Source organism: Sander lucioperca, chromosome 16, assembly GCF_008315115.2.
Source record: "Sander lucioperca isolate FBNREF2018 chromosome 16, SLUC_FBN_1.2, whole genome shotgun sequence".
NCBI classification, from domain to species: domain Eukaryota; kingdom Metazoa; phylum Chordata; class Actinopteri; order Perciformes; family Percidae; genus Sander; species Sander lucioperca.
Genome location: NC_050188.1, coordinates 17,363,971 through 17,383,918, shown reverse-complemented (window position 1 = coordinate 17,383,918; position 19,948 = coordinate 17,363,971). Strand labels below are relative to the sequence as shown.

General features: G+C 39.7%; 1 protein-coding gene across 3 annotated transcripts; it reads left to right on the top strand.

The window, feature by feature from the left end:
• Nucleotides 1-6,049: 6,049 nt before the first annotated feature.
• On the top strand, nucleotides 6,050-19,897 carry ptpn2b (protein tyrosine phosphatase non-receptor type 2b). 3 transcript variants are annotated; one of them, XM_031296216.2, is made up of 10 exons: nucleotides 6,050-6,310; nucleotides 6,754-6,844; nucleotides 6,964-7,064; nucleotides 8,970-9,068; nucleotides 10,580-10,717; nucleotides 11,306-11,515; nucleotides 12,061-12,222; nucleotides 15,263-15,471; nucleotides 15,599-15,694; nucleotides 18,743-19,897. In XM_031296216.2, the coding sequence occupies exons 1-10, from the start codon at nucleotides 6,254-6,256 to the stop codon at nucleotides 18,762-18,764; spliced, it is 1,185 nt and encodes a 394-aa protein (XP_031152076.1). In that variant the 5' UTR covers nucleotides 6,050-6,253; the 3' UTR covers nucleotides 18,765-19,897. The 3 variants fall into 3 exon arrangements, with proteins under 3 accessions (XP_031152076.1, XP_031152075.1, XP_031152074.1); XM_031296215.2 differs by having other exon boundaries at nucleotides 18,418-19,897; XM_031296214.2 differs by lacking the exon at nucleotides 18,743-19,897 and adding an exon at nucleotides 16,388-16,675.
• Nucleotides 19,898-19,948: the final 51 nt, after the last annotated feature.

The window sequence follows — 19,948 nt, the reverse complement described above, 5'->3', positions numbered from 1 at the left end:
ATGATTTGTCTGTTCTTATCATAGACAGTATAGAAGAAGGTTCTTATTTGTAAGCCACGTTTCAATCGGAACATCTTTTTTTTTTTTTTTGATTTCAATATCAAACTTTATTGAAGAATGTGGACATACAGCAGAAAGGAACATCTTCTGTACATCTTAACAGTCTACGTTCTAAACGAGCCAGAGGGTTACTAAAGGAAAATAAAACCAAAACAAAGCAAAAAAACTTCATACAAATATTTTGTAAAGCTTACAAAGGTCATATGATCTAACAGCTTTTTTTGTTTGTACAGGTAGAAATGGAAAATAAGTATTGTTTAATATTGGCAGCCAGCTCCGAAAAGCTTGGCTTCTTTTTCAAAAACTTTGACTTATGTATATAAAATTTGGTTAAAATAATTATCAAATTTATCACATAATACTCTGAATAAAGCTTTCTATCATATTGAGTGAATCCAAACAATACATTTTCCCAAAGTAATGTGAATTGAGGGTAAATGTGAACAGAAATGAAATGTGATAATCTGCTCCAAAGTCTCTTGGTATAAAGGCAAGACCAAAATAAATGTACCAGTGTTTCATTTAGATCTCCACAAAAAGTACAGCTGATATCAATGTCTTTTTTCATTTTCTGCAGATAATGGTTAGTTGGGTAAAATCTGTGGAGCATTTTTAAAAAAGATCTCTTTAACTTTGTTGGTTAAGAAGAACTTTTGTGGCAATAGCCAAGCCTATTCCCAACAAATCTCTTCAACATATGACGACCAGTACGATAAAGCAGCAGGTGTACTCTTAACGTCTTGCTGAAAGAGTTGACGAGTTGCCTTATTCTTACTTTTAGCTTGTAGTGAAAAACAGATATTCCCAACAGTTGTTTCTTTCACATTTAACAGTATAGGGTGATCACCAACCCCACTAAAACCTTTAAAGAGTGCAACGACAGCTGAAGGTATTGCATCAAAGACAATAGAGAATTCCTTCGGAGAGACAGGGATGCCGTAGTGATGAATAAACTCAACATAATTATAAAGCTGACCATGCTGGTTGAGTAATTGACATAGAAGAAATATGTTGTTGTCAACCCACTGTTGAAAGAAAATGGATTTGTTTTTATACAAAATATATTTGTTGTTCCAAATATAAAACCTATGAGGAGTGAAATTATGCTTGTAAATCAAAGACCAAGCCAGCAGCATTTGTTTATGGAATGAAGAAAGTTTAAGAGGAATTTTGTCAATATTATAGGTACAAACCAATAAAAACTGGAGTCCACCAACTGAGGAAAAAACATAATGGGGAATAAAATTCCACAAGGAAGTTGGACACTTTAAGTAACGTTTAATCCAATTAATTTTGAAAGTGTTATTTAAGGTAATCGGAACATCTTTTCCTGATAGCAGCCGTTAACTTGACACGTTGCCAGTACCAGCCGGTGTTTATCTAGCAGTGGAAATACTGCCATCCGGTGGCCATTGAAGAGTATTTTTGTCATACACCCATCATCTATCATGCATGTGCCTACCATCACGTAGGGACATTACATGTGCCCTCTCACTATTTGTTTTTGTCACTTATAGGAGGAACATTGCAAATGCTAGATTTACTCCCTAAGAGATTTATCCCAGCCTCTTCTACAAACATTGTATTCCTATCCATAACTTTAACTTATTCCTGACTATAGCCTAACTTTAACCATTAAGCAAGTCTTAACCATAAAATATAATGGTTTAACTGGTAGGAAGCAGCCTTTTGTCGTGAGCATTGAGCATAGGCGTGTTCCCAACTTGATTAAGCATTCCCCCAACCCCCAATACAAACACTACAGTCACAGTGCTTTCTGCTCTCTGTAGTCTCACATTGCTCGCCCACAGACTCCTTTCATGCTTTGAGAAAAGACACATGACAAAGTAAAACTTCCTCTTTTAGTTTATGATGCTTGGGTGTCTTTAAATACATGTCATATTGCCTCGAAGCATCTTGGTATTTGTCAGTAGGCTAGTTTGAAAGAGAACATTGTGTTCATCTTGTGTTTTTCTATCTTGTGTAGCCATGTGTGGCCTTATCAGTTCTCACAGAATACTGATGATAAAGCCAACCGTTCTTAATTCCCCCTCAGAGACTTTGACATTTAGAGGAAACAGTTTCCCCAACAGTTTGACAACATCGCAAAAATAATGTTTATGTAAGCTGTATTGATCACTGTAACACAGGTATATTTCACATAATGTAGGCTATATTGTGTGTCACATTTAAGTTGCCATTTTTATGGCCAGATCATGACCTGCATCACTTCCTTAGTCTTTATGTTGCAGACACGTTCAAACATGTCCAAGCAGACATGAGGCTTTTCCCTCTCTCATCTCTGTTTATTATTAACCTGGCACAAGAAGAGAAGTAAATGGAAGAAAGATAAAAGATTGTTGAATAATTAGCTGTGACATTAAGGCAGACCTGTCTGAGGTCCTCTGTCCTCACCCTCTGTCCTCTTTGTTGACCTGTAATCAGTCATGATGAATCAGATTACTGAAGTGTTGTACAGCACAATGATAAGCATCACATTTATCTTAAACTGAACATCTTGGGTTTTGGACTGTTGGTCAGACAAATAGATTTGGTTATCACTTATAATTTAAATCTGAACAACTAGGCCTAAAAGTTGACAAGTTGTAAAATCAAACATGAACATCAACTGTCAAATTGATTCATACACAAAACATTTCCATTCTTGTGCTAGAGAAAAAAAAGAAACTATTACAATCCCTAAAAGTAAATATCAAAACTTTGTAGCTGCAGCTAACCAAATTCAATGGGATGAAATTTTGCCTTTAGTTGATGATGAAAAAGACAAATATTTTTAAAAACACTTGAGAAAACTATTAAAGAATTCTTACAAAAAATCAAGCACAAACAACACAAAAACACTGTACCCTGGATAAACCCAGGCATCATAAAACTCATGAAAATGCGAGACCAAGCCCTAAAAATAGCAAATAAAACGAAATTAACTCATGACAGAGGACGTTTTACCATGTTGAGAAATAAAGTTGTAAGAACATTAAGAAAAGCAAAGGCAGATTTCTTTCTCACTATAATTGAAAAATCAAATGGAAATGCTAAAATAATATGGAACCAGCTAAGAAAAATGAAAGGTGATCGCCCCAAAGAACAAAATACTCTAGAAATTAAAATAAATGAACAACTAACAAATAATATTGAGGTTGTAGCAGAGGCGTTCAATCACTATTTTATTGATTCTGTGGCTAACATAGCAAGCTGTTTTACACCTGAGAACACATACACTCCTCCAATAGACACATATCAATCCGTTTTCAGTTTAATAAACATCACAGTATCTGAGGTATCACAGACCATTAAATCACCCAGATCATCAAGATGCAAAGATATTTTTGGTATGGATGCAGTGATGCTCAAGGAGCTCAGTACATCAGTCACACGCCCCATTACCTAAATTATCAATCTGTCCATTTCACAAAATATGTTCCCAAGCATGTGGAAATCAGCTATTGTTGCTCCCATTTTCAAAAGTGGAGACCCTCATTCCATGTCAAAATACAGACCCATCAGTATATTGCCCACAGTGTCTAAGATTGCTGAGAAAGTGATAGCAAAACAAATTATTAACCATCTAAATACCACACCCTATCCTCTCCAGCCTATGCAGTTTGGCTTTAGAGCAAATTACTCCACCGAGACTGTGACTTGCTTCTTTACTGAAAACATCAGAGCTCTGTTGGACCGTGGTGGGGTTGTTGGTGCCGTGTTCCTGGTTCTCAGGAAAGCCTTTGACACCGTCAATCATAAAATCTTGCTGACAAAATTACGCTGTTTCAGTTTCTCCTCAGATGCGCTTAAATGGATTGAGTCTTACCTCACTGACCACTCCCAACATGTCAAAGTCCAGTCATTTAAATCAGAGGCCCTCACCCCACCGGTCTTCCTCAAGGATCAAATTTAGGACCTTTGTTGTTCTCACTTCATATAAATAAAGTGAGAATTTTATCCTGCCTGCAGTTGAACACATCAAAGACAGTAGCAATGTTCTTCGCCAAGTCCCACAGAAACTGCAGTGTTGAGCCGGATGTTTTATAGTTAGGGGAAAGGTTGCAGATCATGTCTGAATACAAATATCTGGGGTTTTTAATTGATTCAAAGTTGTCACTTACATCACATGTAAAAAGGGTCTGTAATTGAATCAAATTCAATCTCAGTAACTTTAGATGCATTCGCCATCAAATGTCCACACAGGCAGCAAAAATGTACATGCACTCTATGATCTTCTCACATATCACTTACTGTTTACCCATTTGGTCACAAGCTAGTGTTACATATCTGAAACCTCTGCAATCACTTTAAAAACGAACTGTTAAAATCCTGGACAAGAAACCAAGCATTTTTCATCATTGTCCAATATTACAAAAACACAGGTTACTCAATTGGGAAAACATGGTCAAATATTCAAATCTATGTCTTGTCTCTAAAATTATTCACGGTTTATCATCCCCTCCTCTCCACCAGTTTGTCAACATCCGAACAGCTGATCACACAGCAGAACCAGAGGTGCAGCGAGGGGAGATTGTATCATTCCATTTAGGAAAAGTGTATTTGGCCATACTTTTTTTTCTGTTCGAGCTGCTACTGAGTGGAATCTCACCCCCATAACCATCAGAAATCTAAACACATATAGTACATTCAAGATCCAGTTAAAGAAATGGCTCATCGATAATCAGAACTGTCAACATTACCATTAACTTCTTGACCTGCTCTTGCTGCCCACTGCTGGCTTCTTGCTTTGTGTGTGTGCATGTGTTAATGTCTTTGTCTGATGTTTGTCTGATTGTGGTCTGCTGTGCTCCTATTGTACATTTTAGCTTAATAGTACTTTTTACTAAATGTATTTTAAATGTTATATTGCTATGTAAATATGTAATTTTACTTTCTTTTAGGGTGACTTTTTACCATCTGTCTAGGGACTGCAAATGAAAAATAGCCTTCTGGCTAACTCTGGCATATTGACAGAAATGTTTATTAATATGCACTGTTCCTGTATGTATATCCATGTATATTTGTAATATAACAAAACAAATCTACATACGCATTAGATTCAATTATATGAATTTATTCTCAAAAGGGGGGGTTTAGATTGAGTGATAGATGCTGTCTGCACGATCCGTTCTGCACATGCGCAAGATAATACTGTTTTACCGAGGATACGACCTGCACGATCTGTTCCACGCTAGCCTATGGCTAGCCTCCACCGGGAAGCTAACGTTAGTTTAACTAACAGCTAATTCGGCTAACCGCTAGCTGACAGCTAGATTCAGTCTAATGAAATAACGTTAACTCAAACGTAATGGGAAAAGCAAGCTACAGCTAAATTAAGACTTCACAGTAATAACAATAAAGACAAGTATTGAGTGATTGTATTTTAAATGAGCACAAGTAAACAGCTGTTATATATGTTAGGTGTTTGTTATATATGTCAACGTTTATTTTCAAGTTTTATTTTGAGGGTCTTTTAAAGTTATTACATGCTGTCTCAGCTAGCAGTTAGCCGAATTAGCTGTTAGCTAAACTAACGTTAGCTTGCCTGGGGAGGCTAACGGCAGACCGCTACAATCAGCTAGCGGTTAGCCGAATGAGCCGTTAGCTAAACTAACGTTAGCTTGCCTGTGGAGGCTAACGGCAGACCGCTACAATCAGCTAACGGTTAGCCGAATGAGCCGTTAGCTAAACTAACGTTAGCTTGCCTGTGGAGGCTAACGGCAGACCGCTACAATCAGCTAGCGGTTAGCCGAATTAGCTGTTAGCTAAACTAACGTTAGCTTGGCTGTCGACCGGAAGCGTGGAACAGATCGTGCAGTGTCGTAAATCCTCGTACAACCGCGCATGCGCGAATATTTTGCGCATGTGCAGAACGGATCGTGCAGGCAGAACGGATCGTGTACCGACAGATGCTTGACATCTCGTGTGTCACTGAATATCTTTGCTACGTTTGTTTTTGACAGCTACTGGAGGACCCCTGGTGGCGCATGCGCACATGCCACTTCTTCAGATGTCAACTACTGCACCACCAGAGAGAGACGACGGACACTTTAGCGAGAGCTCGTTAGCGTAGGGAAGTAATAATCCTTTGACCAAAAGCTTCTCCAGCTTGAATAAAGTAATGAGGTAGTCAGTCGGACAGCTAATTATAGTACCTAGATTAAAATACACTGGCATTGCCACTGTGAAAATGGACCAGGAGTTTGAAGCCATAGATTCAGAGGGCCGGTGGCAAAAGCTTTACCTAGTAAGTCTGTTAGCATAGTTAGCATAAAGCTAACATAGATAGTACTTCAAGCGCGCATTAATCTAGCAAGCTAACAGTTCGGCTAGCTCATCAAGTATCCGATATTTAACCTGTTATTTATCGCCAACTTCCTTCATACGTTTGTTTTTTTTCTATACACACTGATGCACTTTAATATGATAACGTAAATGTTACCGTTAGCTCAGTCAGTATTCTAAGCTTGTGCATGTGGTTGAAGCTCAGTGTGATTAGCTACATTTTATAGCTAAGTCACTTGTTGTTTTATACTTCACTCTACAAGTGGGATCAGATGTTCAGTGTTGAAAGTAACCGTGTACAGTTTTTTTGGGCAAACAGTAGTGTTGGTATTGAGCCCCTGTCAGGGTGCCATAAAATGTAATGCTATAACCGTTACTTGTTGTGCATCTTTCTATTGTCTTCAGGAAATAAGGAATCAGTCCCACGAGTGCTCCTACAAAGTGGCAAAGTATCCAGAGAATCGCAACCGAAACAGATATAGAGATGTCAGTCCATGTAGGTAAACATTGGTGGAAAGTCCAGACTGTTTACACTGTGACGTTTCTCTAAACCTCTAACAATGTCTGTCAATTTACAACTTTTCCCAAAATAATTTTCTCTCACGCTGCCTGCAGTTGATCACAGTCGGGTGAAGCTGGAGAGCACAGAAAACGACTACATCAATGCAAGTCTGGTAGTCATGGAGGAAGCCCAGAGGAGTTACATATTGACACAGGCAAGTCCAAGGCTTTTAATTCCAGTAAAAACAATCATGCATACAGGTCTATTATTACAACCTTAACGCTAATGTTATTTAAGAGGCAGTGAAATCCTGGTCTTGACAGTGGTTTATTTATTATTCATTTTTTCCAAGGGTGTCGCTGTGTGAAATTTCCTCAACTCTCCAACTTACAGTAATGATATTTTAAGGGTACATGTATACGTTTGAAATAGTATGATTATTGAGGACCAATGCCTCATGTCAAGTAATTTGTAAAGCCAAAATGATTAAGTTATTGCTTTCCTAAAAGAAACCCCACACAGGGACTTCTTCATCTCACACAACTTTAAATATTCTCCTGTCTTCAGGAAATGAAAGGACAAATAACCACTTAACTTTTTAATGTGATTTATTTTTTCTTGCTAGTGTTATGGGCAGCTAAGCTAACCAGGCTCGTTAAACAACAACAACACCGCTGCTAAAGGTTAACTCATCCGGTAACACTAATCCCCCTGTCTCCTTGTCCCTACGTGTCACGTTTAACGTGAAGATGAGACTAAGTTGCCTGGGTGAGTGTAGGTCTTCCCTAAATCTAAAGTGGTCATGCAGTGTCAAGCTCGACCCACCCAGAGCTGCATAGTGTCACGGTCGGAAAACGGCTGCTGGCCCCGGTACCCCTGGCAGTCGACAGCCAACAGCTTCCTTGTGTGCTGCTCCAGCGTCGTCTCTCTGGGCATGGCCAGCCACAGCGTTTTCTCGTTGTGTACGTTCAAGTTGTTTTAAGAAGGAGTATTTACAAAAGACTTGTTGTGGGAAAACGGGAAAGCAAAGTCTTTTCTGTCGGAACAGTCTTTCTCCCAGTGGTTCTCTTCAGCGCGTCTGTGGTGTAGCGTTGGTTCCTCTTGAGGCCCTCGGCCTCTGCTTCCTCAAACTTCTCAATGAATCTTCGTCATCATCTCTGTACCCCATCCACACAGGGGCATCTGGCTTATCAAGCCTTGCACACACACATACCCTCATGTCACATGTCAGTATTTGCCCTATCAGCTCACCACTCAAAAGACACTAAACTGACATCCTAACATCAACAAACTGCCACTCAAAAGACGCTGAAGATTCTTGTTCACCAAATGATATTGCTCACTGAATACTGCTAAAGTAATTAAAAGCCACAGAAAGTTTGCTCAATTTAACATGACTAGAGTGAAATATCAATTAATCTGTGGTTTGTTTAGGCATTCTAATGTATCGCAACACTGTTTAGACAGAGGTGGTCTGAAATGAGTTATCAGGTTTCTTGTTGCACAATAAAAAATATGTGAACAAAGTGCTTAAAAAAGCCAAACATTTGAGGTAATGCTTGCTTCTGTCCAATTAATTTTGTATCCTGAAATAGTGGAACCTTAAACAAAATTGTAGCAGTTTATTCTGCAATTATATCACAACTAATTATTTCCACTAAACCTTTAATTAGTTGAATCCTAATATACATGACATCAGTGTGTTACTCTACATGATGGATTATCCTTTTAATCTTTACTGACATATTTAAATTTAGTCATGAAAAGAAAAGCAAGTAAAGCAAAGACTTGTTGACAGAGTCTCAGCATTGTCCATGCTTCTGTATGTTATCTATTCTGTTTTATTTCAGACATTTGACATTTCAAGATATTGCACCTCACAGAGTGCAGTTTTCAAAACTCAACCACATTATAACCTTTAGCAGTCTTGACCTTTGAATGAACACTTGTTAGTTGCACAGTAATCACATTAATAAAGACAATTCTCAGCCTAATGTATTCATGCCTGAAAGATGATAAACATTTCCATTGCAAATGATTTCCCAGTGTCCCACTGGACTCATTTCCTCCTGCTGTCATGTAACTGATCAAAGTGTGTGTGTGTGTTTGTTGCCCACAGGGCCCCCTCAGGAACACCTGTGGCCACTTTTGGCTCATGATCTGGGAGCAGAAGACCAAGGCGGTCATAATGCTTAACAGGGTCATAGAGAAAGGCTCAGTAAGTACACAATATGATAATAAAAAGGCCTCACTGGCTACACATTCAGACTGCAGGCCAAAGTTTTTTTTTTTTTTTTGCTCATTTCTGATTTTTTTTTCATGACAGTGTGAACAGCCCAGGTCACATGGCATTCGATCTTTTCCAGTTTTGATTTAGGCCACTTTCATATGTGGTCCAAATCTGTTACAGGTCGGATTTACAAAAAAAAAAAACAGTCAGTCTGGACAGTCGGATCGGAATCTGACATCAATTTAGAGTGACCATTGTCACACTTTCAGGCTGTGCCCAGTTCTTGAGTCTGATGCGGCCCACATAAAATAAAATAAAAAAGCGAACAGTCAGTCAAAAGAATCGGATCTGGCAATGAATAGGAATTGAGCATTAAGGTCTGCAGTCCGAACATAGCCATTGTGTCTGGTTTGACATCTTTGACACCCACAGACAGACTGCAGAAATACTGAATAGACCACAGAAAGACTAGTTATATACTGACCACTTTATCCCCAGCAACACGCATACTTTGTTAAAGTAAGCAGTCGGCTCACAGTGTGAAATAAATTATGCCACTTGTTTGATCCATTTTGAATTCTGTTTAAATGCTTCATTGTGAAGCTTCAGTCTCCTGTCAGCAGGATAACAGGAATTCAGTGTTTTGACAGCGTGTTCCCAGATGTCTGAGAGGAACTGGGATGCAGCCCAACCTCTCAACTCTTTTTTAAATCCAGTGGTCCTGTGTTGTGCCAATTAAACAAACACACACTTGCACTCTCGCTCACATAGAGCAGCTGGGATCTCTCTGTTTCTCAGTAAAGCAGCTGGAGTGGATCTGGCTGGGTCATGAGATTCACTCACTGTTTTCTTGGAAATAGAAGATAAAGAGTACCTAGTCCACAGATATTATCAAGGATCTTTCATGTAGGCCAGCTCTCCAATCCTGCAGAGGAGAGGTTACATAACAGACTTATCCTCAACAGCTCTAGCCATTGTCTGTTTACTAATAAAATACTGTATGCTGAGAATAAATATTGAGTGTATAATAATAGCAGTGATGATAAGAGCCAGGTTCTGCCTGTTAAAAGGAAGTTTTTCTTCGCTGCTGTCGCACCAAATGCATGCTCATGGGGGGGGAATCGTTTAGACCTACTCTATCTGTAAAGTGGCCATGAAATAACGTCTGTTGTGATTTGACACTATGAATAAAATTGAATTGAGTTGATGGGAAAGCAACGTTTTAAGGTTTTGTATTTGTGTATGTTTCTGTGCATGTGTGAAAGTGTATTACGTAAGTGTGACCAGGTAAACGTGTAAGTATGTGTGGGGAGAGAGGAGACGAAGAGGATGTTTATCCTCAGCATTATTTGATTTATTCTCCAGCTTTCCTCTCAAAGCTGAGGCTCAAACTGTCTTCAAGGCCAGCATCTGCTTTTCATCAGGTGTATTTCTTTGTCAGAAGTTTAACCTATTTGGTATCTCTTACCATGCTTGTCTCCTTTCTCCTTGTGTGACAGGAAAAGTGTGCCCAGTACTGGCCCACAGCCGAGGAGAGGGAGATGGCCTTCAGAGACACACGTTTCTTGGTCAAGCTGCTGTCAGAAGACACCAAGTCTTACTACACCACCAGAGTGTTGGAGCTGCAGAATCTTAGTGTAGGCACAGCACGGGGCATTCCCAGTTAAAGGTTTCAAAGTAGAACTGAAATGGTTCAAGGGTATCGCACTAAGATGCATCACATGCCCCTGTGTTGTCCGAGGCTTCTTTGAACTGAAAACATCCTTGTGTATCGCTAAAGCTCATTCTTTTCTGTTTTCACAGACTTTGTGTCACAGACATGTTCCCACACACCAAAGTATTTGCAGTGTGTAGGTGTTGAGAAATGCAAAGTGTATGTAAAATACAAAGCATATGCTTGAACAACAATGTTTTTGAATCAGAATTTCTTCTAACTTTAATGTTATGAATTTCTGCAATCCATTTTTCACCTGGAGGAAGGAAGGAACTGCCAAGCTGATAGAACAATACACATGAGAAAGAAGTACACACAGGGCTTGACTTGCTGAACCTGGTTTCTTGCATGAATTGAAACTGTAGAAAATGTTTGTTTAGTTCAACTCTCAAACACTACTGAAAGTGTACTAAAGTCACCTCAAACAGAACTGATCAAAATCCGCACTGATAGGGCTGCAAATATAAATTTTGTACCTGCTAATAAGGGCCTCTGTTCGCTGCTCTCACAGACAGGGGAGAAGAGAGAGATCTGCCACTTTCATTACACCACGTGGCCTGATTTTGGTGTCCCAGAGTCCCCGGCATCCTTCCTAAACTTCCTCTTCAAAGTGCGGGAGTCGGGAGCGTTGGAGGTAGAACACGGGCCGGCTGTGGTGCACTGCAGCGCTGGAATTGGACGCTCAGGGACGTTTTCATTAGTTGATACTTGTGTGGTCCTGGTAAGTCCTGCCTCTTAGTTTGTATCAGTGTTTCCAGATTCTGACTAAGCAGAAATATTTCCCTGTTTGTTCTTTGCTACAGTGGTTTGATTAATCATTTAGACATCTGTGTGTGTTATTATTTACATTTTAAATAAACCTATTTTCTGATTGATACCTGCTTCAGAACGTAGTTGAAAGAGAAAAAAATACTGAAGAAAAACACCTCAAACAACTCAAACGTAAAGCTTTTATGTGGTTATGTACTTGGCTAAAATGCAACGTTGTTCTCTTGGCATGCTGGGAAAACACATGAAAACATGATGATGTAGCGATAGATAAGCCAGATCAAAAAATATAAGGCACTTAAAAAGCTGAATTACAGCATATGATCCCAAAACTGTTGCATTATACCCACTGTCACAGACTGGAGAAGTGTAACAATGTGTCAGACTTAAAATTTCCTTCCTAAACACAACCAACAAATTAGTCACCAGATATCGAGAGAACAGGGGGTTCATCCTGGTTAGCTGAGCTACAGTAGTTTACATTGCTGTCCTGTCCAGATGGCCAAGAGGAAAGACCCCTCATCAGTGGACATCAAAAGCATCTTGTTGGACATGAGGAAGTATCGCATGGGCCTGATCCAGACCCCTGACCAGCTGCGCTTCTCCTTCATGGCTGTCCTCGAAGGATCCAAGTGCATCATGGGAGACTCCTCTGTACAGGTACCTGCACCACACACACACCGTGACCAATTCTATCACTCAGTACCAAGGGGGTAAGCGAGCCTCCACAAAGCGTACCTCCTATGGAGCCATTTTGATGCTAACAAGCCATCACCTGCCGTTAGCATTCCATTGACTGCCATTCATTTTGGCGCCACTTTGACAGCGAATAACTTTACATCTGAAGCGTTTAAAGACTCTATTTGTCCATTGTTTATTTCTAAAGAAACACGACAATGTATAAAAGGCTCCATTACCTTGTATCTCACGTTATGGCTCCGTAGTAGATGTTTTTGTAAAAATAGGCTAACGATTGTGTCATAACCACGCGACTTACTGTCGCATAGTAGAGGAATTACCGTAGAGTACAGGAGAAGCTCGCAGGCAGTTTTGGCTTACATTAGCTGTTTAAGTTTAATTACTAATGTTAACTATGATTTTAGTTAGCAATAATTAGCCCGTGCCTATGTTATCTCCTAACATATACCTACGCTCTCCGTCTCTGTAAGATTGGGAATGATTGAGATTTCTCTTGGCACAGCTAGCAGAAGACTTACAACTTTCAGACAGTAACACTCAGCCATCACCGGAAATGTGCTTCTAAAATACTTCACTGGTCTCAGTGGAAGTCTACAGCGTGGCTTTGTCCATTTCTCTAACTGTCTATGCTCAGTACACTAAGTACTTTTTCCTCTCCATTTTATCTTGTTTGCTTATAAACACAGATACTCTTATTTCCCTTCATCCTTATGGTCCAAACACAGACTGTACTGTGTCAGTTTGTGAGTTTCTGCAGGCATCTGTTCAATTGGGATTTTGGCTGTAGAGAAAAATACAAAAGTATGGCAGAGGGTCGGCCTGATAATCGATATTTGTTTATTTTATACGCCACAGTTATTCAGTCTATGCGTGCTTAAGTCACATACTGTCAATTAAGGGGAATAAATGTTTGCCAGCATGTGAGCCACGTTGTAAACAATATTTCCAATTCAAAATATATTCCAGTCTAAATGATTATTTACAAGAGAGTATCATGTGGAGTTTTTATTAAACGTATTTGATTGAGGTTTGCATCAGATAATTATTGTGATGCAGCTGACTGAGAACAAGTTGAATCCATTAGACTCACCCCCATTATTGACTGGCAGGAGGTAGATGAAACAAGGCTACTGTAGATCTCCCAACGTATCAGCAGACCCTCCTGGCCAGGCTTCCGGCCACATCTTATTGATAAAGGAGCTTTATGTAATCGTATAGAAAGAAAGAAACACTTCCCTGCGATTTGAGTCTTAAAAAAAAAAAAAAAAAGTTTGTTTTATTAAATAAAATTATCACAAAAAAACTGTTGCTTAGCCCTACATCCTCTGTCAGAAGCCCTCTGTCACTCTTCACAAATCTTGCTTTTGAAATGAAAGGGAAAAAAGTCAGTGTTTCCCACAGATTCAAAAGCAAATTGTGGCGGGGGGGTGTAAGAGTAAAAAATGACATAACATTATTTATTATACGTTTATTTGATTCACAGCTGCTATATAGTGTTTTGACCTCGACAACCCAACTGCATTTTACCGCAAACTTGCGACTAGTTCACTTTCTAAAGCAGGCACAATCACTTGTTTGCTAAGAGTCGGGTCGGTGATTGTGAATGTGTGATTGTGTAAAGGTGTTCACGAGATAGATACCAACGTTTAGTGAACTTGTGAATTTCGCCAGCCGTCTTCTGTCCTTTTATGGAGATAGACGCTGTGTGCACGGTGAGCTCGATGGTGTTTTAAGCCTCCAATATCGCCTTACAGGCAGCTAACCCTCACCTTAACACTAACATAACTTCTTTGACATAACCATTGCCGCGCTGCCTGGAAGGCGACGTTGGGGGCTAAAAACACCAAACACCGCACCGTGTGTGTGACACACAAGTGATAGAGAGACGGAGGAGAGCAGGGAAAGGAAATGCATAAGAATGTGTTTTAAATAGCGTTTTAAAAAAAAGAATAACGAAACGCAATGTGCGGTGGCTGGTGTTGATAGTGAGGCGCACCGCCACACATTAGTCTGTGTGGGAAACACAGAGTGACAGAGGTGATGATGGCACAGTGGATATGACACATGCCTTTGGTGTGGGAGACTGGGGTTCAATTCCCACTGTGATACATCAACCAATGTGTCCCTGAGCAAGACACTTAACCCATAGTTGCTCCAGAGGCGTGCGACCTCTGACATATATAGCAATTGTAAGTCGCTTTGGATAAAAGTGTCAGCTAAATGCCATGTAATGTAAAGTGACACATGTAGAAACTGCTGTCTAATTGATGCAGTTAAAAACTGACTGACATTCAATTGAATTGAATTAATTGCTTTAAGCCCACACTGGAAAACCATTGGCCAAGAAATGTGAATTCTTTTTTTTTTTTTTTGCCTTACCTCAATTCTGTTCACCCATTTGTCTCTACAAAGAGCAGTAACTTTTCTTCATATGTTAAGAGTTCCTTTTAACACATCCTGATCCAACTATGGCAGTTGTTCGCGCCATTGAGGATGAAACTAATTCTTTCAGTTTGTCTTTTTCTGTCCCTCTCTTTTTCTTTTGTTACTCGTAGAGTGATATATCTTGGCCTATTGACTTTTGTCAAGAATGTCAGAAGTAAGAAATGATAGCGTTTTGTCCAAGCCAGTTTCCTGAATGTTTGACAGAGAAGTGATTTGTGTGCATCAAGCCACAGTGTGTATGTGCTTTTGGTATGGGGCCATCTTGATCTTGCATAATAACAACAATAAGGCTAATAGTTGTCATTGTCAGCTACATTTATTTGTCACACACTGGACATTTTTGACAAGAACATCATTCCATCATATCATTTTACAACAAAATGACCAATTGTAGGCTGTTTTAATCTGTGGCAAAATGGTATTGTGGCCTGCTTTGCCAATACACTTTAATGTCTGAATGATATCCCTCTCAAATTATTTGCCATTTATTTATTTATTGCATCAGTAGAAAAAAAAACTTGAAAGTCAACTATCTTCCACTTGTCTGTGTGTTAAGAACCGGTGGCGGGAGTTGTCCAGGGAAGATCAGGAGCCGACATCGGAGTCTCCCCTCTCAACTCAGCCTCAGGCCAGGTGTCCGACAGAGCGATTCAACGGCAGCCAACGGGGAGGTCAGCTGGAGGAGGGAGGAGACTACAGACAGGATGACAAAGTACCAGCACAGTCTCCTTGCAAGGAACAGGAGCAGGACGGCAGCACAACACAGTCAGTACACTCAGTCTGGCTCTTGGTCGTATTCGTTCAATGTTCTGAATAGGTCATTGGTGATTTTTTTTTTTTTTTTTAAACTGGATGGACAGCTGTTTACCCATTTTCCCTTCTTATTACACAGCAAACGACGCAGAGAAGACAGCATCTCCAAATCAGGCACAGCCAAGACACCCCAAAGCAAACCTAGGACAAACGACTCAGAGAAGAAGAGAAAAAGGTGATTATATCTTTTGGCCGAAACCACCTTCCACGATGATTTATCAATCACCATCACAATGCCATTTTTCTATTCATTACATGCTGTAATTTAAACTGCCAAGTGTGATATACAAACATTTATGTATTAAACAAAACCGACTCCATCATATGTGTTAACAAAAAAGAGCAACTGCTGATGCAATCCTCATATAATGTTGTTCCATAACAGGAGATGTAAATAATCTGCAGTGTCATCATCATTTTGCATGCTTCCCAGTTTTCTAGTTCGCTTTAGACATAAAAGTAAGACAGCATTTTTACTCTACAAGTCAGTTATCAGCTTCATTTATTTTATCCTCAGAGGAAATCCAGCCAGGCTTTCCCAGTACACGACTAAACCTAATGGCTGAAAATAGCTGAATAGCTTTTTTTTTAATCTTTTTTCCCTCTCTCTCAACATCCTCAGTCATTTAGTGTGAAGCCACCAGTGTAGCTAACTGACACCTACTTCATGTTCTCATAAAGGCGGGACGGTTAGTCCTGATGAAGCACTCATTTCTGATGACTGTGCACCTCCAAAACTGGCTCACTAAGTCATTTCTCAGAAGCCTTCCTTTGTTGTGTGACATGTCAGTGTTGTTCCTGTAACTCGGCCCAAACTGCACCATTTCTGACGAGATCTTACTCTGCTGTTGTGGTTCTTCTCGGACAGTTTGGGCTGCATTTGCTGCACATGACAAGAGCTGGCCTGTCCAGTCAGGGGCAGTATATATTTACCCCCCTCTGTGACAGCAACAACAACCACGAAGAGCACATTTAGAGGACGAGGTTTACCCACAGCTTTTAAAAAGAGTACATGGAGGTGTGTGTGCACTTGGTGTCTGCTGTGTTTTTGTTTTCTGTTGAGGTTTTGCACTTGGTTTCATGATTTGCTTGGCTCCTGTGGTTTGGAGTTGTGTTAATTCTGGCTGCACTCCAGCATGGTGTGTGTGTGTGTGTGTGTGTGTGTGTGTGTGTGTGTGTGTGTGTGTGTGTGTGTGTGTGTGTGTGTGTGTGTGTGTGTGTGTGTGTGTGTGTGTGTGTGTGTGTGTGTGTGTGTGTGTGTGTGTGTGTGTATTTGTGGTTTAGCTGTTGAAGCTCTAAAATGTCAGGTTGAGTTGGAATAATGCAAGGTGCTAATTTATGCTGTGCATCATAGATTCAAATTTGGTGGCATTTAGTATGTTCAATCTTGTCAAAGGTTATTGAGCACACCAGTGTAAAACACGATTATAATCAACAAGCACTAAAGTTTTCCCCTCACTAAGACACTGCTTTGCAGATAAAAGTGCTGCTGTTTTGTTATCAAGCTAAATCGTTTCACCTCTATTGATATTCATCCTGTTGTGTTCTTTTTGCACGTTAAATGTAATATTCATGCCGATGTAAGTAGGTTTTAGCAGTAAAAGGCACAGGGCAGTATAAATAATAACAAATCTAAAGCCAAATCTGGGCAGATTTACATGCCTACAGTACATAACCTTTATTTTGGCTGAATTTGAACTTGGAAGTACAGTAGGCCACAGTGCTCATCTCAGGTTCAGAGAGCCCAAGATTACTTCTTTGAAAGTCTTTTTCGTCCAACTAACAGACAAACGCCCAAATATATACAATTAACAATATATTTTTTTTTATTTAAAAGAGACAAAAACAAAATGAACTGGAGAATATTTGTCATTTTTGCTTGATAATTGAACTAAATGATTAAAGTTGTTCTGTTCATCAACTAATCGATTAATTGACTAATTGTTTCAGATCTACTCTTATCTTCAAACCCCTTCTACATCATACGGGGATGAGTCTCCGTTTAGCTCACAGATAATCAAATCTAATCACGTGTTCTAATGCTCTGCCATTACTAAATGGAAATGTTCTTCAAAATGTTACAGCTAAGAATATCTGAATACAGTGTGACATGTTGCTTACACGATGGCTGCTTTCACTGTATTTACACTCAATCTAATATTAGTATGATCAAAGTGATCCAAGACATTGTATCGTGCCACAGCTCCTGCTAACTGCTGAGCAAACCTTTAGATCTCTGCTCTCTGTGGTTTAGTTTTATTTTGTTAAAGGTCCTATGACATGCTGTTTTTTGGATGCTTTTATACAGACCTTAGTGGTCCCCTAATACTGTATCTGAAGTCTATTTCCTGAAATTCAGCCTTGGTGCAGAATTACAGCTACTAGAGCCAGTCCCACAATGAGCTTTCCTTAGGATGTGCCATTTCTGTGTCTGTAGCTTTAAATGCTACTGAGGAGGAGAGAGAGGGGTGTGGCCTTGACCAACTGCCACTTTGCTCCTTTGCAAGCCCTCTCTCTTTCTCATGGGCGGGCCAAATTCTCTGGGCGGGCAAAGCAGAGAAAGGGGAGGTAACCTTTCCCCTTATGACCTCATAAGGAGCAGATTCCAGATCGGCCCATCTGAGCTTTCATTTTCTCAAAGGCAGAGTAGGATACCCAGAGCTCGGGTTACACCTATCGCCATTTCTAGCCACTGGGGGACCATAGGCAGGCTGGGGGAATTCATGTTAATGTTAAAAAAACCTCATGAAGTGAAATTTTCATGCCATGGGACCTTTAACTTGACCAAGCTGAAGACAATAACTTGATTAATGAAACTTGAGCTTCACTGACACTCGACACTAGTAGAAAATTGTGTTTTGAGTTCAACCTCTTTAAATACTCTATGTCTTGTGACAGGGCGAAAACCAGCGACTGCTAACCACCTCGACCTGCAGCCATGCAACTACAGCTCTGGCAGAAAAGCCAACATCGGCAGGGACCTCAAGCTTTTTCCCCAACCTCTGTGTCCTTCTTCCTTGACTCCAAACCACTCTTCCTCATCTCCACCTCAAACAGCCAGCTCTCCTGTCTTTGTCGCTTTTTGTTGTCGTTGTCCTTGCCCTGAAACATTATTCAGCCACCGCACATCTCCCTCTTCCTCCTCCATTAGCAGCATGTCACTCCTCAGTCCTCCACCTCACAGCTTTCCCTTGTCTCCTAATCCTCTCTAAACTGTTTACAGCAGACACTTCGACATTCTTTGAAGACCGCACATTTGAAAAGACGAACACACCAGCGCTTTCTCCCCTGGTCACACCTCAACCACAGCCTGCGCTGCTTCTGGAGTCAGAAAATCTTTTTTTTGCTTTAATATTATTATTATTTGCAGCTTTGTCATCTATTATGCTCCTTTGCATTTATGAAATTAAGAGTGATACTAGGGCCTATGCATTGCCAAATTGTAATGCTGTTCATATGTGTATTTTTAGAAAACCTTTTTTGAGAGGCAAAAATAAATGTTCTATTTTTTATAAGAGATTACTTGAAGTTTTTCACAGTAATGGGGGTCAGTTAAATGAAAAGCACTGCCTCCCCCCCACATGAGAATTTCAGTGGCATGTAATGTATCCATGATGTACATAGTGTTCTTTTAAAAAAGATGTGTGTAAAGACATATTTTTGCTTGTAAAAAAAGAAAAAAAAGATGAACGACAATGTTACAGATTTGAATACCTGATTTGATGACTTGTTCTCCTTTTGAAATGAAAATGTCTTAAGTTTCTCTTTCTCTTAGAGTGTAATCTACAAATAAAACTGGTATTATCTAGTTTACATCATAACCTGTCAGTCCACAAATTATTGTGTAAGAGTTTGAGATTTTGAGAAAGTTGGGTGAGAAGATTGATATGTATGTTAAATATGAGGATACAGCCAGCAGCTGGTTAGCTTAGCTTACAATAAAGACTGGAAAAAACTGACGTTAGAAAAAAAGACAAGCTGTAAAAACGACAAGTTGCCTTTTTATGGATGGTTATGTGCCGGACTATTTCTTGGCTAAGAGTTACTTCCTCTGGTTGCCTGGCAACTGCTTAGAGCCAAGAAATAGTCCGGCACAACCATTCATAAAACAGCAACTTGTTGTTTGGCCCCATTGAAATACAATGGGTCCATTTAATTTCTGTTTGGCCGTTTCCAGTCTTCATGCTAAGCTATGCTAACGGTGTGCCAGTGTCTAACAACGCAAATGTAATTAATTCTGAGGTCCATGAATATTTATTTTTATATGTACAATAGAAAAGCAAGTTTAAATTAAGTAAATTAACAAATATTTTGGTTTTGATTTATGACATTTTGTTGGCCATGGTATATCTTAATTAAAGGACACATAAAAGTGGAATTACACTTCTCATTTACTGTAACTTACCTCTCTGCCAGAGTAAAATACATG